At 36.1% G+C, this 25269-nt stretch overlaps 1 protein-coding gene across 2 annotated transcripts in view; it reads left to right on the plus strand.

Annotated features, from left to right (window-relative positions):
• Window positions 1-5359: 5359 nt before the first annotated feature.
• Window positions 5360-25269, plus strand: part of crlf1a (cytokine receptor-like factor 1a) — a 44306-nt gene continuing 24396 nt past the window's right edge. Inside the window, exons 1-4 of one of the 2 annotated variants that reach the window (XM_009298725.5) lie at window positions 5360-5684; window positions 10421-10699; window positions 21804-21933; window positions 23356-23525. In XM_009298725.5, coding sequence (XP_009297000.1) covers window positions 5627-5684; window positions 10421-10699; window positions 21804-21933; window positions 23356-23525 — 637 coding nt within the window. In that variant the 5' untranslated portion in view covers window positions 5360-5626. 2 annotated transcript variants of the gene reach the window in all.

Here is a 25269-nt window from a genome sequence, read left to right on the forward strand (position 1 = left end):
TTCTTAACCAAACTTGACTGATTTCTGTGAGACTCTTGGGTCCATTTGGTTTCCAGGTCTTCTACAGCAGGGGTTCCCAAACTTTTCAGCCCGCGACCCCCAAAATAACAATGCCAGTGACTCGCGACCCCCAATATCCTCTGAGGTGGTTATAAATACACAACCTTGCATGCAATGACGCAGACACGCCAATTAAATTTGTGTCAGTGCTTTAAATGTGCCAGAAAGTATAACCTGATGTTATAAAATCAAAATGCATCTGACGCTATTGCTGCCTTTAATATAATGTAATTACCCCAGGGGTCGCAATCCAATAGAACTAGTAACTATAAGCTACTATAGTAACTATATAGTAACTATAAACGACTATTTTTATTTTCAGTATAGTTATGGATAAAATATGTTAATTCTTATGGTTTAATAAAAATAAATAGATTTTTGGAAATCACCAGGCGACCCCCCTTCATTGCCCTGTGACCCCTCGGGGGGGCCCCAACCCCCACTTTGAGAACCACTGAATCTACCTGCTGCCACTTTTCCAAATGATCAACTAGAAATCAAGTTGTTATTCATTGCTCTTACATCTGAGATTGACAACAAGTCTTTTGTTAGATGTGTGACTGAAATACTGGAACTTCTGCATGATTTACATAACGTAAAGAGGATAGAGGAAGCACAGCTTATGAGAAATGAATAAAGAATTGAGAAAAAAAGAGAATAAAGCATGGATATATTTGCTTTACCTATATTCTTGTTTGATTGCTGATGCTTTTCACCCAGTACATTGAATCCAGATGGAATGAGGAGAAAGAGCAAGTTAACAAGTCAGAGTCCCGTGGGGATTTTGGCTACACATTTGCTAGATCTTGCCATCACTGAGAGTATGGTTGATATACATCTGTCATGCATTATTTGGGGGGGGAGTGCTTTTCCAAAGGTGCTTTTCTGGCTTTAGAAACTATGTCAGGGGTATCAGTCAGAAATGATGATCTGAATTGTCTTTCTCTGACCATTCATTCCATGTTAATTCCCATTAAGCCGTTCTTTAAAAGCTAATACGCCACAACATACAGCGCAATATAAACAAAGCTTAACCAAGTCTGGAAAGGCTTTGACCCTACTTCAAACAAACATTTTCTCCCAATCAGTGAGGATTGTACCGCTGGGGTCAGTGACTGTCTCTGTGTATTAAGAGGAAATTGCTTGATTTACAGTGATTTCAGCACATGTTTTGCAGAGCTGGAGCCTCTCCCAGCTTTTCAGACGTTTTTAAGAGGGTTTCCGTGTCGGCCAAGTTGATTGGACGTAAAATGCTGAGGTGTGTGGGACTGAGGTTTAATCTCCCCCTTGGGTAATCATCATTATATTACTGCCTGTCCAATTTGAGTTCCTTGGAGTGCTTCAAAACAAAGCAGCCAATGCTTTCACACTCCGCTTGAACGCTGCGAGTCCAAGCCTCTATCCCGAAGAGAATTCCTCCTGAAATCTTTATGGTGGGATAATTTGTTCCACATGCCAGAGCTCACCCACTAAATCACAAGGTCCCAGTAATCAATGCTTCCCTGTCTCATTATGGTGTGTTGTACTGTCTCAGAGCAGGCTTCTGGAGGATAAATGTCCTCTTAGATACAGACAATTCCTCGAAGTGTAAGTCATGTTCTGGATAGGCATCATCACCTAGTTTGGGGTATATTCATGTGTCCAATAAGACGCGGTCAGCGAATTGGCTGAGAGATTTACGCTGTAATTCATTCGCCGGGAGGAAGTTCTTGTTTGCGTTTCTGTTTCTAACTATCTTTGTTGTGCCGTCTCCAAAGCAGAACTCTTTTAACACATTAGTCAGATACGCTACTAGAGGGAAGAAAAAAACGCACATTTCTTCTTCTTCCTCTGCTCTAGTTTGATCTGCATAGCTAATGTTTTGGATTATTTCCCCATCTTTTAGGATTTAGTGAAAAACGTAATCACTTTTGGCCTTCAAGTTGATCCAAAGTCGTTTAAAGGACTGGATTAAATTGCTAAAGATCTGAGGCGGAGGATAGTAAGGCCATTTCCTCTGAAATCTGGAGGTTGTTTTCGGTGCAAAATGACCATGCGTGTTGCTTCCGCTAGTCTTGTGTTCTCAGGAACAGCTACTATACTTCATTCACAGATAATTATACCTTGTTGATATGTTTGTGCCACTGAGGTTGTTGTGATTACAAAACATTGCGATTTGTAAATGTACGTTTCCTGAGGTGAGCTATTTATATGGCTTAACATTCTTAAGCACGCATTGACTCCCACAAGGTATATGCATGCATGAATAAACAGTTTGGAATATATTTACTTCTCTTTTAAATAACAGTTTAGATCAAATGCATGAAGTTGAAGGAGAAGGGCAGGATTAATGAATGTGGTGGGAGCTCTGGCTTGAGGGCTCTGGCTCTGGGAGATGAATGGTCTTTGTCTCCATTCACAGACTTTGGATAACATCCCTCTTGTTATGGCATTGTTTGGTGATAACTGGAAAGGAAGTCCACTCACTCGCTTACGAGATAGAAGCAGCGTGGGGCTAACGGTAAACCCGTCTTTAACAAGCATTTATTTTCTACACCAGATAAAGCACTGCTTTGTGGCTTGCTGACCCATGGGCGAACTGACTGTCATGGTTATTGTTTCAAAATATACATTCTCACCGAGCGAGTGACTCAGTGACTAGGACTTCGTCTCTAACTGCTCATAAGGATCATTAGTCAAGCGTTAGTCAAGTCATGACAATGTTGAGGCGTTGGTATTGAATTGATATTAATTTTCCATTCATTTAAATTTACACACACACACACACAAAAAAACTTTCCAAATCTTTTACCTATCTTTGAAAACTAATCTTATTATTTTTAAAAGATGCGTATATTACATATATTATCATACATGTTTTTTCATAGGAGCAGTGCTAGCACTGTTGTCTCACAGCAAGAAGGTTGCTGGTTCGAGTCCCAGCTGGGCCAGTTGGCATTTCTGTGTGGAGTTTGCATGTTCTCCCCGTGTTGGCGTGGGTTTCCTCTAGGTTCTCCAGTTTCCCCCACAGTCCAAAGACATGCGCCATAGGTGAATTGAATACACTAAATTGGCTGTAGTGTATGAGTGTGTGTATAGATGTTTTCCAGTACTGGGTTACGGCTGGAAGAGCATTCGCTACGTAAAAACATACGGTGGAATAGTTGGCGGTTCATTCCGATGTGGCAACCTCTGAAATAAAGACTAAGCCGAAGGAAAATGAATTAATGAATGTTATTTAACTATTGTGTAATTATTTTACATTTGCATTTAATTACATTTGGCTTATCAAAGATAAGATGTGCCATTTTGGTTTCCCCATCAAATTTAATTTAATTCAGCAAAACTGAGATATTTATGCAAAACTAAACAGCATATTATTATGTACTGCACTTAATTACTGTCCAAAACAGTAATCATACCAAACTTTATTAGATTTAAATAATAAAAAGTGTCTTGCTAATTCATATTTTGGGTCTCCACTGTAATTCTGAAATGTGCTGTTGGGGATGTTTTCATCTCTTCTGGGGTGATTTTAATTATTAATTGACCAGAACCTTTTTTGTGTTTCAGCTTGCCGAATGTTTTTTAGTGACAAATATTATTTTGACCCATATTTTGAAAAAAATATTTTGAATTTGTCCAAGACTGTGATAAAAAAGTAAAAGAAAATCAGTCCATACAGTAATTGAAAATATGTAGTTTTGTGTGTGTTTTTCACCAAAACAGTGACATAATTTGTGAACTTGGCAATTAAAGAGTTATAATCCTGTAATTCTCTAAACAACTTTGTAGTTTTGATCAGGACTGAGGCTATTTAATAGATTTATGCAAAACAAATTGTAAAAAAAAAATATCTGTTGCATTTTTACAGCAGTTAATTTTAGTGGATGTTATAACATAACAACAGGGTAGACATTTTGAACAGTGCACGAGGGTTATTACATCATAATATGATTGTTATTGTAAATATGCATTTACTAATACATTATTAAAATCGAAATCTGTGTTTGTTAAAGCCAATTAATAAATTAATTGATATATAAATACTCTAATAAATGTATTGTTCATTGTTTGTACATCTTAGTAAATATTTTATATATCATTACTAAAGGACTGTTATTTTAAAATGTTACCTTGTTGTAACTATTGTTGCACTTAATGACTTTGTAGTGTGTGCCCTCTGTAAATCATGGTAAAAATGTGTGAAAATCCTTATTTTTGCTCAGAAATTTTCAAATTAACTGTACAGCACACATACCAAAAAAAAAAAATAAAAATAAAAATTTATTATTGGGTACATGTGTTTAAAAAGACTTTTAATTTTTTCATTGATTTACATTTCCAAAAACAACAGATTAAATAAATGAAATGAAATGATGGTACACATTGACTCTACTTTTGACAAAAAAAAATCTGCCCTATTTTGAGTAAAAAAATATTTTAATATAGGACCACAAAACCATCTTTATGTTTCACAAACATATAAATATATATATATATATATATATATATATATATATATATATATATATATATATATATATATATATATATATATATATATATAAACCATAAATACTTTGTTTGGATGAAAATTATCGCTTTTCTTTTATGCCACAAATTATTGGAATATTAAATAAAGATGTTCCATGAAGTTATTTTGTACATTACTGTTAACATTAATATAACTTAAGAACTAGGCAAATTTTCTCAGTATATTTTTATATACTGAATATAAATATTTTAAACAATCATATTCCAGCTTTTCAGATTGTGGTATATCAGCCTAATATTGTCAGCTTATTTATTCATATTTTTTTTTTTAGCTTTCATGGAATGCATAAATACATTTATGACAATTATGGTTTTGCTTTTCAGGGTCACATTTTGTTTCTGGCTTTTTGAGGCACATGTATGTCTGTTTATTTAGTTTTAATCATGCTTATGGTAGTATTCAAATTCAATTTTTATGCTAGTCAAAAATTCATATTGTAAAAAAGGGGTGGCAGACATTACATATTCCTTCCAGCAAAATGTCCCAGAATGTTATTACTCAACTTCAAAATAGCTTCACATAATAAAGGCAGAAGTGGAAAGGCTTCCAATTAAGAGATTGCTCTAACCCACAGGTAGACTGAAGCTGACTGATTCAAAGACACAAGAACTTCTCCAGACCTGCTTAAGAGACAAGAGGAGGGCACATACAGAAGGAAGGGAGGAATAAAACGAAAGAAAGAGGCAAAAATGACTTGGAGCTGTGTGGGAAGTAATGGGAGGAGCTTGCGAAGTATAAACTTGGATGTTTCCTAGCAGTGGAGAGCCTCGGCACGGTAAACGATGCCAAAAGTAAATGAAGAGGACGAATGCACCGTCGCGTTAACTGAACATTTGGCGGCTCTTATGTAAAGTTCAGTGTTGTGGAAGATCCGCGGGACGTGAGCAGCTCAGGAACCGACGCTGGGATCAACTGTTCGGGTGCACTGGAGCTGGACTCGGTGTGGCATGCGTGGATCTTCAGACACTCCTGCATACGCCAATAACACGCTGTCGTGCTAATAGAAAGAAAGCGAACATTCCTCGTAAGATGATCTGCTTATTGTTTTTGCACCTCTGTGCTGCCGGCGTGTTGTCGTCTTCCACCCGTGAGTACATTTATAGCTCTCTGTTTGTGTGTGTATGTTTGTGTGTGTGTTACATGTGTTCTTACGTACCTTCACTAGTTTCCGAACTTGACGCGTTGGTAGACAGAATAGGCTAGTTCAAATGGAAACTTAACGTTATTATAATAATATGAATGAAGTAAGTGGATACTTCATAAGTATCTTCAAAGCACAATATATTGTTTGTGTGTTTTTTAATAACAAGGGAGAATGTGCTAGGTTGTCATGTACCTATTTTATAAATATTGGTTTGAATTTATAAGCTTCATAAATGTTGCATTTGCATTTTTTATCAACAAAACAGCTTAAATTTTAAGTGTATTTTATTAAACAAATATAATAGTAGTAATATTTTGGAAAAAATCCTGCTGTTTTGATGGCTCGCCTCTTTAGCCTATTTAATTTCTGAACTTAATTTGGTAAAAACTTGTAAAAGAAAAAAAAAGGCTCTAGAATTTTATATTTCTTGTTTAATATTTAACACAATTCATATTTCTGACCAGTATTTTATAATAATAAACACATAATTTAGTAATTACTAATTTGATAATAATAGTAATATTTTTATAGTCATCTGAAAGCTTTTATCAAAGATGCTGAGCCGAAATTTTCTGGATTGTCTTAATTTTAATTTTAAACTGAGTAATTTTAAACATTTTTGAGCATCTTTAAATTGTTTTTAGCAGGTTTAATAAATCTAGGATTGTAGAAGTTAGTAAACACCATTAAATGCTTTATTATTATTGTTATTTATAGTGCTCAGCATATAGAAGTACAACCCCTAACGCATTTTAATATGAAGCTATACAATATTATATTTGTGCATATACATTAGATTAGTCAGCACTGAAGCCAAATCTAGAGCTAATCTACCAAAATAACTTAGGATTACGGTCCTAAAACTAGTACAGTCAAATTTATATATTAGAAAATTATTAAATACAAATTTAAAAACAGGAAAAATCAAATCAATGAAATTTTGTAGGTTGTAATTTATTTTTGCAATATTTTTCTTGAATTTAATTGTATAACCTTTCAGTTTCTAAGTTTGTTTGGTGACCAAAATATTATTTAAATAAATAGATCTGTTTAATAAATCTGTTTTGTTTAAATGCACCAAAATACATTGCCTATATTCATGGATAAAATTTTTCATTTTCAAATTGTGGTGTACTCACTGTATGCATTGCAATGCTGATGATATTGTTATCAATGCATGATATTGCACTGCATTGAAAAGCCTACTGTTGATTAAAAAAAATCCAAAAGGTCAGAGCTTAATTCATTTAACACATGGAGACTTCAGCCCTGTAACCCACGGCAAAAACCCGGACATCATATTTCTTAAGCTTGTTTTTGCAAAAGTTCACCTCAATTCAACACAATCGCTGAGGCTGAGCGTTCTGTTCGTAGCACGTTTCGGTGTTGGTGAAATATAGGTGTTTGTGAAAGTTTAATTTGCTTTTAATGAATCACAGAGAACAATGTATAACAGGATCAAAAGGCAACATTGTGTTGCAAATAACAAAGGGCTAAATTATTAATAGCCATTGTGAAACGCATTTACAATGCAAGCGTTTAGGACATTCCCCTTACGTGACATTCACAGGTGTTGGTGGAGGGGAAGATTGAGACTAATTACACCTAATTAAGTATTGCCTCATTCACACCCTCAGTGCCAGGCAGGGGATTAAGAAAGTGAAGTGCGTTACGTCCACTGATGATGGTAAACTACACTTCCCTCTCCTCTTGTCACACAGTTCACATTAAACGCAAAAGCGTCAGGCGGACTTTTTCTGGGCCTCAGTGAAATATAAACAGAGTTAAAAGGAGGACAAAAATGTGCCGGCAGAAGTAACCTTTTAAAAGATCATCGCGGTTTGACAAAACGGGAAGGAATGTCCAAAGGGTGGTCCCGCTGTTCAGCATCTCAGCTGTGAGATACTTTACTGCGTTTCCCTCGCCTTGATGACAAGATGAACAAGCTTACCTCATGGCTCGAAACCCTCTGATCTGAAACCAAATATCTTTCTGCTGATTTCCTATTCAGGTAAAAAATTATTTCTAGTGTCATTAAATGCACTGAAAAAAGGATTCACTTGATTTACTACGGTAAATTTATATGGGTTGAATCTAAACAATCAAATTGAGTTGAACAATACTAAATTTAATTTGTTTGTTAAAATTTAGCCCATATAAATGGTTTCCAACCACTTACCTTAAAAGAATTTAGAAAATTCAATGAATCTTTTTTCCAGTGTGGTTTCAGTCTTAAAATTCTACTTAAAGGAAACAGCACCAATCAAAATTAAAGAACATATAGTGAGCCTTGTCATGAGATGAAATAACTGATTTGAATCTTTCCTTCTTTGATAATGATAGAGGATTTCAACCTTTCTGCTTGTTTTTTTTTGTGCCGAATATGTAATCTCTGTCTTTTAAGGTTAGTCTGTCTATCCATCTTGATGTAATTACATGTAATCACATGGCAGATCACTCATCACTTACATTACCCAATTGCACTTTTTTTTTAAAAGGGATTCCACACTGTCACATTACAAGGGTGATAATGAACTCCAACAGGGTTTTTGAAATGACATTTGTGTGCGAGATCCTGTTGTGGAATTTTATATGCTAATTTAATGGAAGCGTTCAGTGCAGTGATAGATGCTGTTAGGAGTTTTGATGTGTGTGAATGTGTGTGTGATGTGTGTCTCCCGTGTAAAACGTACGCTGGAATAGTTGGCAGGTTCATTCCGCTGTGGTGACCTCTGATAAATAATGGACTAAGCTGAAGGAGAATGAATGAACGACACTGGAAATGTTCATTTAAATACTGACTGTTATTAATTAAGGGGAAATCAGCAGCCATTGACATCTATAGTATAAACGAAAATACTATGGAAATATCTTCTTTTGTGTTAAACAGAGGGAAGAGAGTTGAATAGGTTTGGAATAAGTGGATGATGAGAAAAAGATGACAGCATTTTCATTTTTGGGTGAACTATGCCTTTAGCAACATTTCTTGTTCTAAAAGTGCAAGCATAATTTAATTAATGATTAAATGTAGCATGTTAGAAGGACATTTAAATAAAGTGTTACATCTTTTATTCCAAGTAACAAAAATCATTTTAAGTGCACGGCTTTAATTTTTTGAAAGCTGATACTGATTGGTCTTTCACAGCTTTGTGTGGTCAATGTAAACGCTAAACTTGGTGAACAATATTTTCTACAATATAGTTTATAGTTCTATAATTTATTTTACATTTATTGGTTTATTTTAAAAGGTGGCACAGTGGCTTAGTGGTTAGCACTTTCACCTCACAGCAAGATGGTCGCTGGTTTGAGTCCCGGCTGGGCCAATTGGTATTTCTGAGTGGAGTTTGCATGTTCTCCTCTTGTTCACATGGGTTTCCCCCATAGTCATAAGACTAAATTGGCCGCAGTGTACTGTATGGTGAATGAGAGAGTCTATAGTGTTTCCCAGTATGTTGCTGCTGGAAGGGCATCTGCTGCATAAAACATATGCTAGAATAGTTGGTGGTTCATTGCGCTGTGGCGACCCCTGATAAATAAGGGACTAAGCTGAAGGAAAATGAAAAAAGTTCATTTGTTTTGTTTTGTTTTAATCATGCTTAATTTAGCTAGCAAATAGGTTTCACTTTACATTGATGCTCATATTAAAACATGCATTTGATCATAAATAACTTTGCAACTTGATGTCAACTATTATTAGAGAATCAGCAGAGGTTATAATATGATAAGTTGACATTAAAATACATGCCAAGTTACTTATAGGTCCTCTTGTACCTTATATTGTCATGCATTTACAGTGATCCAGTCAAGACGCCGTACAGTTCCATCTCTTATTATTAACATGCATTCAGATGCATCTCTTATGATCACTTGTGTTGGGATTACTCACAGTTAGTTTTATGATTTAAATAGCCGCATTGCAAAATTAATGTCAGTTTGTTTTATTTCACCCTCTACTCTTATTTATAATGTATGTTTCATATTTTTTATGCCACTGTGCGAGTGATCGGTTTTGGAACTAGCTGTGACTGCATAGACAATGGAAGGGGTGGTCTAGTTGAATATTTTAGACCCCATTTACACCCGTATTCAGTGCCATCTGCTTGTGGTTGAATTGACAAAAGCACATCTTAATACCAGATGTAAAACATCAGTTAGGCAACCATAAAAACATTAACCATTAAATATCCATCTTTGTGAAATAGATAGAAAATCTCTCATCTGAATATCCATATGTAACCCTGGAAAACAAAAACAGTCATAAGTGTATTTTGAGAGCTGAAAGCTGAATAAATAATCTTTCTATTGATGTATAAGTGTTAAGATTGGATTATATTTGGCCGAAATAAAACTATTTAAAAATCCGGAATCAAACTAATCAAAAAACTGAGAAAATTACGTTTAAATATGTCTAGTTATAGTGCTTAGCAATGCACATTACTAACCAAAAATTGAGCCTTGATATATTTATAGTAGATCATTCTCAAAATATCATTATGGAACATGATTTTCACTTAATGATTTTTGACTTCAAAGAAAAATTAATAATTTTGACACCCTCTATTTTTAGCTATTTAAATATATCCATGCAACATAATGTTGTATTTGTGGTCAATGAGCTAACTATGTCTCCTCCCTAAGCGTTAAACCCGTAATAACCAAGCTGCCTCTTTCCCTCTCAGAGGTGGCAACAATCTACCCTCAAGACCCCGCCCTGCTCATCGGCTCCAGCCTGACAGCAACGTGTTCGGTCAATCCAGACCACGGCATCCATGCAGGCTCGCTCTACTGGACGCTGAACGGCAAGCGTCTACCCAGCAGCACCTACAGCATCTTAAGCCCCACTGTGATCAGCGTCACCCTGCCCAGGCTCTCAGGGTCCCGTCAGCGCTCTGGAGACAACCTTGTATGCCATAACGGTGGAGGTCATGTGCTGGCCGGCTCCTGCATCTACGTTGGCAGTGAGTCCTGTCTACCATATTGTTCCTATTTACTACAGAGTGCGCTTAATTGGTGAATGTGCACGCAGTCCAACTTAAATACGATTAAATGGATTCTGTGGGTAAGCCTGGGGCCTTGGGGGAATATGGGTGAGACTAATAGACGGTCTTCATGCATTGACCCCCTTCCACTGAGCTGTAGTTTTTGCAGTGTTTAAAGCTGACATATCATGAAAATCAGACTGTTTCTGTGGTTAAGTACTGTAATCTACCAACAGAGAAAACATGAAAAAGGACAACCCAGTACTTTTGTTTTGTAAGTTTTTTTCTGGGAGCATGAGAAAAAATGTGCCGCTTTAGCGACTTAAGGCTTGTTCAAAAAAAGCGGGATAACTGTTTATATAAATAAAATGATCAACTTTACTCTGATGAATGATTAATGTTTAGTTTTAGTTTGTGCTTTTCTTTCTGTGTTAAATCCTAGGGCTGTCACAATAATTCGTAACACTTTACTTGAAGGGGTGTTCATAAGACAGAGTATCATTTGCTCAGTTATGACAAAGGTGACATTGTTGTTATGTCACCTAAACATAAACAAATGCATCACAACCTGTTTTTGTTTTTTTTTGTTATGACAACTTGTCATAAATCTGTCATAAACATGATTGTCGTGAAGCCATTGTCATTCATGAAATTGTCATGAATTTTTTAACACCCTCATTAATATATGTATTTATTTCCTCAACTACAGTTGTAAAAGCTACATTTTCGCTTAAAATGTCATTAAATATTATTGACGCTGTTAAACATTATTTGACTCAGTAATTACACTTTTATTGAGACATTTCAATGACAAATAAAGTTTGTTCTACGAATATCAGAAAAATATTCATGACACAATTATAATGCCTTATGACAATCATGTTTATGACAGATTTATGACAAGTTATGTTGTCTTTGTAATGTATTTGTCATAACAAACAGTGTCATCTTTGCATTTAAAATGACATAACTGAGCAAATGACACTTAATAACAGTTGTCAGTTATGCAATAAGCGTAATAATATTACTTTTCTAAGTAACGAGTAAAGTAACGCATTACTTAAAAAAAAAGTAATAATAGTTGAGTTACTTTTTTGAAAATGTAACACAAGTTACTTTTTAGGTTAATTAATTAGGTTAGCTTTTAAAAATAGATTGCTGAAATAAAATAAGGTAGCCACAATGAATGACGTAGTCAATGAGAAAATGTTTTGAATGCATTGAAGAAAAGGAAAAGGGTATTGTCTGAATAGATAGTGATTTTACTTAAAACAAATAGTTCAAAAGTAGCAAACATATTGCTTTGAACTTTCAATAATCTGTATTAGAGCTGCACAATTAATCGGAAAAAGATCACAATCTCGATTCGACCCCCATAGACGATCTTAATCCAGCATTTCTACGATTCTGTTAATCATATTTTCAAGTTCAGGAGAGAAGCAAAGGCGGCTGCACGAGTCTTTTCATTGTTTCACACACGTTGCTCAGCGACATGGACACCTCCAAATGATGTTAAAAGATATAATTCCCCTAAAAACGTCATTTTTGTCTTCATATAATGATGTATTTGCGGCTGGGAAATCACAGGTGACGTGAGCTGCTGACTGTGCAGGCGCGCGCCCTACTTAATGATAGCATGTCTACTTTAGTGAACAGAACCTTCATATGCTCTAAATAACATGTAATAAAGTTGTAAATAATATTCAGTTTGTGGCACAAAGTGATCGTTTGAAAGCCGCGTTCGAAGTATGAACAGCACTTAGTGAAAATGAAAGCATGCACATTATTTAAATAATCACACAATTTAGAGTTATAACTGCAACAAGCATTTAATAAGTTTTTTCTTCTTATAGCGAACACACAGTTGTGCATGAAAATAAATGTTTACAGTGTCAGTATAACTACTCTAGCCTATATAATGTTGATTAAATGGTCTAAAAATGTTTTCAATGACAAATTGCGAGCATACATCACAAACTTAATTTAACATCAGAATTATTATAAGTAGAATAGAATTATTTATTGAAACCAGTAGACCTACACATAATATTAATATTGTTGTTTTACCATATGTTTGAGAAAAAACAATAATCTCATATTAAGCTTTATTTTACATCTACAGAATCGTGAGAAAATTGTGATCTTTATTTTAAGCAAAAAAATTGCGATTCACATTTTAGCCAGAAAATGTAAGTACAGGTAAGCCCTGAGAACATATAACACTTCATGCAGGAGGTGCCACAGCAATGATTGCAAATAGAAATGATCTAAGTTACAAGCTAAGTGAGAAGCTTCATTTTATCCAAAATGAAACATAATTAATGAAATCAGACCTGGCCCGTGACACATTTCATAAGTGTAAGTGAATGGCTGTCTCCTTGTTTTCTCTAGCTGGCAAATGATCTATTTAATTGTGTTTTGTTACTTGTAACCGCTTGTACTGTAACAGGTTAACTCATTATATTTTCATATCGCGTCTAATGCCACATTGAAACGCGACGCATGCTGCTTTGTTTACAGATTTAAACGTGTTTGTGAGCTTGTGTTGCACTGCCGTTATTCATTGCTATGGCCACCGTCAGCTGTTCCTACACACGTGCTGTGGTCAAGGTTCAGAATACTTCAGCTTTTGCTGGTGTGTGGATTAATATTGAATGTGTTTCATAGTTAAGAATGGAGCAATATGCTGGTGTTTGACTACACTGGTTTTGGTGGTAAGGTGTCTGAATAACAGTGTTGAGTAAGTTTTACTATGAAGTGTGTTTCGGCGTCCGATGCGATTGCTATACCAATGTTGGCGACCTGGGGGCTTGACAAACCACCCTGGGCATTTGTCTGGCGCTGAACGCTGTCGACCAATCTAAACAGGCTGTCATAGGTCCAATCAGCGCAGATTAGCTTCGCGCTAAAGAGGGGTTTGGGAACAAATGAATCGCTGAATCGACATCTTTATCGATATAGCTTGGGTCTGAACTCTGTTGTTGTTTTACATTCCCAATTTTTTTTTTTTACTCTGTCTTTACCGTTATCGTGCTTGGTGTGAATGGGTCTTTAATATGCTTCTTGTGCAATGATCAGTTCAATGCTGTTTCTGGAAAAGTCAATACCAGTGTTTCGTGTTCTAACTCTATTTACAAAACAGGTATGGCAATTCATATTTTGAGAATGTCATCATTGTCCTTCACTCTGTTCACAGACATTTCAAAGCCATGTCATTTGATCTTGCTGAAAACATGCCAGCGTAATACATTCACACACATTTATTATACAATGTATAGTTAGATTTTCTGTGAGGACAAGAGAATTGAACTAATAGTGTAATGTTTATTTACAAATGAAAAGCAGGGGAACAAAGATACTGAATCAACTTCACAACAACTACATAAATGAATCCACTAAGCATTCAGAAATGTCCTGGTGCAGTCTAGACGTTGTAAATACTTCCTTTTTTTATCATTGTCCAACTGACATGTTGGCTTCGTGAGAATTCTCTCGTTTTGTTGTTTCTGTGAGAACATGGTGTAAAGGCTGTGCCCTCTTTAGAAAGCAGCAGCTTATATGCTATTGATGAGATGTGTAAAAAACAAAATAGGATGTTGGTAATCAAACACAAATTGGGGCTAATTTGACAAGCTATAATAACAGATCTATGGTGTATTTCCAACTATTTGCATTACACACTGCAAATGAAATGCTTTTCTTTGAGTTTTTTTTTCGTTTCTAGTCTAAATTAAAGGTGTGAACCTACACTGGTCTCACAGTTCGGTTAAGATTATCATGCCATTGATTCAGTTCAATTCAATATCTCTGTGCATCATGGTGCATGAATGATGCTTTCTATACACAGTTTTTTTTCCCAGCAGCAATTCTTGTATTAAATGTATAAATATATTTAAATTTATGTAATCTTTGTAATACAATTTAGTTCTTTAATACAAACAGTCAGATAAATAAACTGTACCTTTAAACAACACAAGCATTTATAACAGATAAACAAACATAAATATCCCGCTCGCTTTCTGAGCCTTGTTCTTTCTTACACCCCTTTGATTGGTCACATGCTCAACAGAAAGGGCAGCAATTGGCTCTATCCTGCTGGCTCTCTTTACAGATGAGTGACACTGATAAACGGCAGCGTCGATCACAGCTGATCCATGATAGACACGGTGGAGAAAAATCTGCAGACACGCGCTCGTGTCTGTATCCAGAAGTATCGCTGTTACAGCCGAGAGGAGAGGAAAAGTCCTGCCAGTTAGTCAAATGGGCCACAGTGCGAGAGAGAGAGAAATGGAGTCTACTTTCATTTACTCAATCACAGTGAAATAGGGGCTTCTGCTTTAAGTGTCAGTGAAAGATTGTCCAGCAAACACACAGGCAGTGAAATTGTGCACAGTTTCTGCATTTTAAGTAGTTGGAGCATTGTAAAATACTCGCGCTCGCTTTCCTGGCCATAGTAAGCTACCGCAACATGGCGCATATGAGATAAAGGATATCAGTACATAATAACCGATTATGAAAATTACTAAACCGATACCAAATTGTCTGCATCTGCATCGCAGTGCATAGAAGATATGATTCATTTTGAATTCATTTTGAATTTTGAAATATTTTTAATAAAGTTTAAATTTTTATTTTTTAACAATTATTTTTTTCAGAAGAAACAATTAATTTAACAATTTAATTTTACACCCCTAATCTAAATATCTAAAATTTCTAAACCAAGAAGCATTTTCTAGACAAGCAAAAAATATTGTCTTGTATTCATAAATATGACAATATTTTTTTGATTGAAGTGATTTTTTTTCTTTGCCAGTGGGATACACTCAAAAATATGACTCTTTCTGCTTGTTCAAACTGCTTATTTAAAATGACTTGAAACAACACCATTCTTAATTGTTAATTAAAACTTAATTGTTTTTACAAATTTAAGTGGATTGAACATAAAACAATTAAGTTAACTCAATCGATTTGTGTTGGGACAGGATAATGAACTTGTTTTTCTAGTGTAATTTTAAAGTAAAAACAACGTTATTGGCAGGTAACTTTGCTTGTTTTGCAGTATGGAAGTTTGACATCCAGTGGTTGAACTAGGTATTACACACCTGGTTCAAAACACACGCAAGCGCAGGTTGCCAGATTTGCAACACTAACAGGAGCAAGCCTGACTATCAAGCCTAAATGCTGATTTAAGGCTGATTTAAGTCGTGTTCTAAATAAAAGCAACAACAACAGCCATTTATTGCAGCTGGACAACAATAAACTGACAATGATCACCTCAGGTACACCTCATGTGCTTTATTCAGTGTTAAATGTTAATAATGTGTCTTTGAATGCCATTTTACATGACATTTATTGCCATATACTGAAAGCAGCAGCAGATAGTTGACCTCAGATCATGAAAATAAGCTAAACATTTTGAAATTGAACTTTAGGACTGCGACTCGGTTAAAATTAACAAAAATTAGTAATTCAGCATCTACATTTAATAATGTTAAAGTGATTTAATATGCACTAATTAGATAATAAACCTTAGCATTTTGTTGGAGCGCAGTGAGTGCACTGTTCTGTGCTTCTGAATGGCTGTATTCAAATTTCTGTCATGTTTTGTCTGGTGCGAACAGCCAAATTGCTTATCACTGCATATCTCATCACTGAGCATGTTGTTAGGACACAAGGCTACAATGTAATCTACTTATTGTTTATGTTTGTAATATTTATATTATTTGCTAAAAAATAACCACCTCATTTGGAACTCTGAATCTATGTTGGAGGCTGATACTGTCCACTGGAGGTTGCAGACACACACTTTGAGAGCCTTTCTGACTGAATGAATGAAATACACAGTTTCCACACTGTAAAAAAAAATCCTGGTTGCCTTACATTTTTTAGCTGAATAAAATTAACACTATGAGTCCATTGAACTTATATTATGTTAAACTGACTTAAAACTTATGTAACTTATAAAATTAGGTAGAACATAATTAACTTAGTTTAATAATTATCTAAATGACCTAAAAACATATACTGTGAGGACTAATTGATCATACTTTTTTTTTACATGCACTGAGGCATCCTGTGGTGCTGAAATATAATTAGCTAAACTGGCATCGGCCAGGTTAAAGGAACTAAAACAAAGATCGATGTTACAGCACGTAACACACTAGTCCGAATATCTGACTTCAGCATTGTTTTTCAGATTGGAATATTTCTTAAATATCTACAAACATATTATGGCATTTTTATGCTTTAGAAGAGTCAAAAACGTACATAGAGCACCTTTAAGAAAATTATTTGCAGTAAGGGTGTCACGATTTTGATTTTTAATCGAAATCAATCAAAATGTATGCTTAACTTCGATTATCGAATCAAAAAATAGAATTGTCGATGCTGCCATGCCCCCATGTCACGTCAGCTTGGCTTGCCAAGCAGGAAAAAAACTGCAGACGCATGAGACCCGTCGACAGAGCTTAAATCCTCTCCTCTTTCAATGAAGTCGCCGGTGTGGAAGTATTTTGGATTTCCAGTTAGTTATGTTGACAACGTTCGTGTTGTCGACAAAAAAAAAACACAGTTTGCAAGCTCTGCTATGCTACGGTTGGGATGATAGACGATGGGCGCATCGCGATCCTCCGCCCCGCACCCGTTGCAAATCCACTCACGAAAAATAAACACTCAGGCCCTGTTTACACTAAAATGTCTTTGTTTTTAAATGGCATTTTAGAACAACAACGATCCACATCCACACAGGCGTGTAGCGTTTCTGAGCAGCCCTCCTTCCTCACTAAAAACGCACATCACGTGACCACACACACTCATTCACACACAGACGCACACACATTGTCATGCGCTCGAGACAGCGAGTCAAGGCCGTCAGCGGGTCTGTAGACTGCTTCCATCTTTTACTTTCACACAAGTACTTAGTCATTTTAGCGAACACCTCAGATACTGTTGGCTGGTTTCTGTTGGTTGTGCACCTTTTTTACCGACGCCATTATAACGACACAGATCACTGCCTATTCACGAGTCCCGCAGAAAAAAGTGATTGACAGGTTTTAATTATTTGTGTTACTTACCTTTATTCATTTACTGTATGATTTGTTTATGGGTAAAACAAAGACCATGCAAGTCAGGTAGTTTAAACGGTAGGCTACAAATAATTAATTCGAAAATCGAATCGAATCGTGACTTTAGAATCGAAAATGTAATCGAATCGAGGATTTGGAGGATCGTGACACCCCTAATTTGCAGTATATTATTTTTGAAAACAAGACCATATTTTTTGCTTGTCTACTCTAGAAAATGTGTCTTGATTTAAGAATTGTTTTAGATATTTGGACTAGTTACAAGACCAAAACTCTTTATTTTTTTTGCAGTGCAGATAACAACATTTTTGAAATGATGGTCACCTTGTTTTCCCCCTATCCGCCAATGAACTTGAGAGTGGTTTTAGCCGCTTAAGATAGCTATCTGTTCCACTGTTATGCTTTTAACACCTGTGTGGTCCATTATAGACGCTTTTCCTCGACAGACACAAATGTGCCGCATTTGTCAAGTTGCATGGAATGGTGGCAGTATGGAAAATTACAAACGCAGACACACGTGGAAATTGAGGGAGCGAGACAAAGGCAAGGAAGCCAGTGTCTGTCTGGTCATTTGGTAAAAAGATTGAATGCCAGAAATGGAGAGACGTGGTTATGATAAGTGTGTGTGTGTGATTTAAGTGCTGTGTTGACTCAAGCTCTCTGTGTCTCTGAGGTCTCCTCTGTAAGGTTTGGTTCATATAATCACAGTCTTACACTTAGACGCAGTGTCTTTTGTGCTCAGCTGAATGGAATCTTGGCCCCATTCCTGAACTTAAATGAGGATGACAGCTGAAGACACTCATCCATTATTGAAAATGTTTTAAGTCAACACAAAGTCGAAATTGACCCTATTTACTTTCTTAATGCACGTTCCTCTGCTTATTGTGACTGATCCATTGGTGCGCGTTATTCCAAAAAAGGCAGCATTTATTATCTTTCATCAAAACTTAATAAGGCTTTTACTTTTGGAATGAGTTCTTTTTAAAGGTCTTCTGGTAAACAATACTGAATGCATTTGATAAAGGGAACAAAGTCGGAAATATTACAGTACTAACCACATCATTTGAATAGAATTATAAATGAGCCGACTTGATGCGTATTTTTATGCTCAAGCATAAACAAATAAATAAATACATTTCTCATTATTATCTAAAAAAAATGGTTGTTGGTAATATTTTGTGAAAATTATGATACAGTTCTTTCAGGACTCTGCAATTAATAGAATTTTCAAAACAACAGCTTTTTAAATGTAAACAAAAACAGGCCTGGATTAAGAATTCAGAGGCCCCTGGGCACAATAGCCCCTTTCACACAGTGATACCGGTAAATATCTGGAAAATTTCCGGAACGACTTTACCGGTATGTTCAAAAAAGTGCTGTTCACACAGGCGAGGACGTTACGGAAATTTTCCGGAAAAGAGCGTTCACACATCCATTCCAAAATACCGGTAAATTCTGACATCATTCACCACAAATGAGCTTTAACGGTTGCGCTTGTATTTGTAAACATTTGCCTAAATTACAAACTCTGTGGATGATTAATATTGTGAACAACTTTCGCAGGATCACTTTCGCATGTCGAGATGTTCATAATATTTGCGTGTGCAGGCGCTCACAGGCACACGCAAAGCTTGAAGGTAAACAAACAACGGCTTATCATAAGCATCTCATCGATTATTATTTACACAGTTGGCATAAAGAAGAACATATAAACGTGATCTGACTAACTTCTAGCAGCTAAATGTGTCTGGAAAAATATTCAAAGGTTTTTATTCTCACAAACCGCGCGGACGTAAATGCGTCTGACTGTTGTGATTGGCTAAAGCAGACGTCTCACGTCAGCGCTTATTACGGTAATCTTCCTTTTGCGTTCACACAGCGCAGCATTCCGGCAAATTGCCGGTAATGTTACAACTTCTCTTTCCGGAAAATAGCCAGAACGAATTTACCGGTATTTTCAAAAAGGACCTGTTCACACATACAACCTTTCCGGAAAATTGCCGGCAATTTTCCGGAAAGGTCTGTATGTGTGAAAGGGGCTATTGTCTTGTAGGCTACCTAGCTGCACCCCTATAGTTGAATAAAAAAATAGATTAATATAATATTTTAAATAAACTTAATCTATAGCGTATTGCCTGCATTTTTAAAATAGAAATAAGTTGCATTTTTGTAGACTAGAAATATATGTACTGTATATTATTTAAATCATACTTTCAAAAAAAAATACTAATACAACTAGTGAAAATGAATGGATTTTAATATACTTGTTTAAGTTAACACCTCTGCAATTCAGTTCTATGAATCTGAGTCTTCTATAATACACACACTTATTGATGATTCCTACTTGTCTTCCTCATGATGAAGAGTAGGGAAAATCTGATATGTAGTGGGGAGAAAAAGAAAAAAATATGTTTATCAGACACTGGATTCAAACCGGGTTCATGATCGATCATGTCAAAATATGTTGCCATGCACTTTGCTATGCCACTCACGTTGCTGTTAGTTGCGCCCTTTAGTTATGTTGTCTTTTGTCAATCTAACGGAAATAGGCGTGAATCGCTCAACTAGCTTCATCCAACAAGCTGTGCTATTTGCACTTAGCCTAAATAGACACAGTCAGCATTTTTCCTCCCTCTTTTAGGGGCCCCAAGTGCGCACGGGCCCCTGGGCCTGTGCCCATAATGGCCATTGGTTAATCCGTACCCGAAAAAAACGTATGTGTTTACTAATATGAATTAATAGAAAGACATTATAATATCTGCACAATGATGCTGTAACAACGGTAAATGAAAGGTTATTTTCAAACTCGGTCAACATTTAGAATGACTAATATTGGCTGAGCCAATAAACACAAATCCAATCCAGTGTTTAATATTATCAACCTTTTTTATATAATTCAAGTAATATTTTCAAGAGTGAAATCGTGTGAACATAAAAACATCAGTTGAAATAGCTACTGAAAAATATTCATTCCTTTATTAATTTTCCTTCAACTAAGTCCCTTATTTATCAGGGGTTTCCACCGAGGAATGAACCGCCAACTATTCTAGCATATGTTTTACTCAGCGGAGGCCCTTCTAGCCTCAACCCTGTACTGGAAAACACCCATAAACTCTCGCATTCACATACACACTCATACACTATGGCCAATTTTGTTTACCCCATTCACCTCTAGGGCATGTCTTTGTGGGGGAAACCAGAGCACCAGGGAGAACAGGCAAACTCCACAGAAATGCCAACCAGTTACCTTCTTACAATAAGGTGACAATGCTAACCACTGAGCCACCATGCTGCCCCTACTAAATAATATATACTTTTGTTTTTACAGTAAAATTAGATGGGTGTCAGATTTCTTTTATTAAAGAAAGAAAAGGAAAAAAAATGATAAAAAAGGAACAAAGCTGTTATCATAGGGGTTGCAGTATGAAATCACAATACAGTTGATGCTCATTTTCACATATTATTTGCATTGGCATACTCAGTCAATTTTTTCCTTGTCACACTTTTTTAAGTCTCTTCATGTTAAACTTAAAAGTATCTCCTTTACAGTTCCTACCCATTGGGTCCTTGCTTGAGGAACCTGAAACCATTTTTGAGTTATGGCTTTTCTTCTTCTTGCTTACAAAAGTATTTTTATTAGGTATTTTTCATTGGCTGGAACAGTTTCTGGCATTTTCCCAAGGTATAATGAAATGAAGGAACAGTCCAATTCTTCTCCAGATGTTTATATTATTTTCATTTTTAATTGCTATTTCTCACCAAAAGTGCTGTAAGCCACTGTTTTCTGACATTCTGTTCATGAAGCTTTTAACAGATTTTCTCCCGTATGCGTCTATGTACAGCATTTGGTCTTGCATGTAGTGGAAACCATCATGTGTTATTAGTGTGCCTCTAATAAGGTGTTAGAAGAGGCATGAGTCATGTTCTACTAACTCACTTTGACAGCTCTGTGAAAAGTCATTGACCTTGTCTGTTTTTTTTTTTTTTTGGTGATTTTTTAGTGCCTCCTGAGAAGCCTGTGAATCTTACCTGCTGGTCCAGGAACACTAAAGACCTCACCTGTAGATGGGCCCCTGGGGGCCAGGGGGAAACCTTCATCAAGACAAAATACACACTCAAATATAAGCTCAGGTCAGTGCTTCTTCCCAAATTCACGCCTTATCTTGTTTGTATGTTTCATGTTGTCACATGCCCATTCTCTGGAGGACAGTGGAGGGATGTTTAAGGGTGTCTCAAAACCAATCTGTGCTAATCCTTCCTGATGAGCAGAAGCTGTACACTTTTTTTTTTTGGTCACAGGGAAAATTCTGTAAAATTGCAATTACTTTAAACACCAGTATAGTTTTTCATTTGTAATTTTAAATTTTTTTGCATTTTATCAGAATTATTAGCACCCCTGAATTATCAGCCATCCTGTTTATTTTTCCCCAATTTCTGTTTAACGGAGAGATTTCTTCAACACATTCCTAAACATAATAGTTTTAATAACTCATCTTTAATAACTGATTTATTTTATCTTTGCCATGATGACAGTAAATAATAGTTTACTAGATATATTTCAAGACACTTCTATACAGCCTAAAGTGACAGTTAAAGGCTTAACTAGGTTAATTAGGTTAACTAGGCAGGTTAGGGTAATTAGGCAAGTTTTAATAAAAATATAGCTTAAAGGGGCTAATAATTTTGACCCTAAAATGCGTTTAAAGAAATTAAAAACTGCTTTTATTCTAGCCGAAATAAAACAAATAAGACTTTCTCCAGAAGAAAAATATTACCAGACACACTATGAAATTTTTTAAAAGGGAAATATTTAAAAAAGAAAAAAAATCAAAGGGGGGCTAATAATCCTGACTTCAACTGTAGCTAGGTTTAAGGGTGGGTTAAAGTGTAATGGATGGTCAACAGTGTTATTAAATATGTAATTACAGGAATTAATTACATGTGTAATTACATGCATGTATTTAATCAATTATAAGTACAATTTAAAAGCATGTATTTACACAATAATTACATTGTAACTAATTATTAATTTCATTGTAAGTACATATTAGTTAAGGCCACTTAATAAGAAGTGGGACCAAAAAATAAATAAAAATAGGACGACTCAACCAGTTATTGATTTCTTAACTCTTCTGAAGTTGGTATTGGTATACATTGGTATTGTGTTGTCTAAAATGAATATAAACAATATAATGTAAAAATATGGAACCTTTACAGAAAACCTTTTTTATTTAATATTTTTTAAATGGTTCCAGAATAAAATTAAAACAATGTTTTAATTCAACACAAAGCTGTAAATCGTAAATATAGAAAAAAATGCTGTCTTCATTTTTTGCCATAACATTATATAACTTCATGCCCAGTGAGCATACAGAATGCTGATTCCAGACAGCAATTATCATATCCTCATTCCCTCAAGGAATATGCAATAATTAAGGAATCATAACCATAGACCATATTGCTGTCTTTACGATCGCATCACCACAAAACTGCTTTATCCAACCATTTATTGGTCCATTTGATAATAAATAAGCCTTATGTGTGCATCTATAGGTGGTACGGACGGGAGAAGGAGTGTGAGGACTACAGCACGGGAGAACCATACACGTGCTACATCCCCCGCGACCTCGCCCTCTTCACGCCCTATGAGATATGGGTGGAGGCGTCCAACCAACTCGGAACCGCAACGTCTGACGTCATCTACCTGGATATCTTAGACGTGGGTGAGTGTGCCTGACCTTTGACCCTTTTTTCAGGCACAAGCCCCAGGTGTTCTCCTTGTGGGCAGCACGCAATCCGAGAGGACCACGAGCAACGTGAGAGCGCCACTCCTTGGAAAACAGGGTGGAGGCATGACAAATCGCAGCGGTCCATCCAAGCGTCATCAGTATCTCTCTGTATACTGTATATCTACCCACCTACTCACACATACCTGCGGAGCCGTGCAACCCCCTCCTACACAGACCAGTGGAATTTTTACGAAGTTTCTTGCTAATCCTTGTACCGTGACCTGCCCGGGGCTACCGTTTAGCAGTGTGACTGGAAGAGGGTGAAGTCTGTTTTGTTGAGTCCTTAAGATCTTATGAGCTTTGAGTGCAGGCCAAGCTCGCACGTAATCTCTTCAAACAGACACTTTAAACTACAAGCATGTTCATAAAAATGGAATTAGCATTGTTTGGACTTGAGTCGGAGGGCCTTTTGTCTTGGCAAGACTTTAGAAAGCGTTTGAGATTGAAGTGTAATAGCCTGAACGCAAACGAAAACCCCATGTCCTTAAAGAGGAGATGAGAAAGGTTATAAACTTGGGACATCCTGCGTGGGTAACTGCACCTGTAGGGGGAGGCAGGGCGATTTTGAATGGAAAGTGCAGTGAGAGGAAGGTGGGTGCACCTCCAAACATGCCAGAGTTATGACACAGCAACCACACCTAATGCCTGCACCTCCTTAGCAACAGAGACAATGCTCATCTATGTTAGCACTTAATTAAACAACAGCTCAGGGATCCAGGCAAACTACAATTTCATGGAATTTTGAAGCATGTTTAAAGGGATGGTTCACTAAAAATGACATTTCTGTCACCGTTCACTCGCTGTCTCTCTTAATGCATACAATGAGCTCTTTTGTAAGGTTGGTGGCATCAAAAGTTAGTTTGATTTGTTGTGAAATAGCAAGTCAGCTAGATATCTAAGAGATCAGAAGCGTATACTAAAATGATTGGAGAAAGAATAATAGGTTTAAAACCAATCTGCTGTGTGTTTTATGAACCATTGTTTGTTGAGAGTGGCGTGACATTATTTGAACCAGCTTGTCTGTGCCACTTGTTCCATACAAGTTTTTGTTCTGTTGAGCAGCAAGGAATATTTAATGTAAGAATGTTGGAAAACTGTAACCACTGACTTGCGTAGTAGGATGAACAAATACTATGGAATTCAGTGGTTTCTGACTTTTGTGTTACGCAGAACAAAAAAAATTAAACTGGTATCAAACTGGGGTGCGTTTTCGAAAATCATCATTAGCCAGCTAAGGTCGCAAGTTGCGTCGTTACAAACATAGTTTGTTGACATTCACAAACTGCATCGCAAACTACACCTCTGGAGCTGTAGTCAGAAGCATAGTTACTGACTGTATTCTATTCCCATTTATCCCCCCTATGCCCTATTCCTTTAGAATGTTCTAACATTTAGACTTTAATTAGCAAAAAAAATAAAGTCATCTCTCTTGGGTGTAATTTGCTTTCAAAGTATTTTTAAAGTTCAGTTTTAGCGATTTTTTTTTTTTTTTATGTTGCCTTCGCAGTGCACTTTGAAAACATTGATGTCATTTTGAACACAGCCATGGCTCATGACGAAAGCTATAGGTGACCTGTTATTTAAAAGCGGAATTTATGTCAAGTCTCCAAAGCTTGTGAAAACAAAGATATATAGCATATGTCAATGCTTTAATTTATAGTAGGTTATTTGTTAAGTA

The sequence above is a fragment of the Danio rerio genome, chromosome 2 (assembly GCF_049306965.1).
Source record: "Danio rerio strain Tuebingen ecotype United States chromosome 2, GRCz12tu, whole genome shotgun sequence".
Lineage (NCBI taxonomy): Eukaryota > Metazoa > Chordata > Actinopteri > Cypriniformes > Danionidae > Danio > Danio rerio.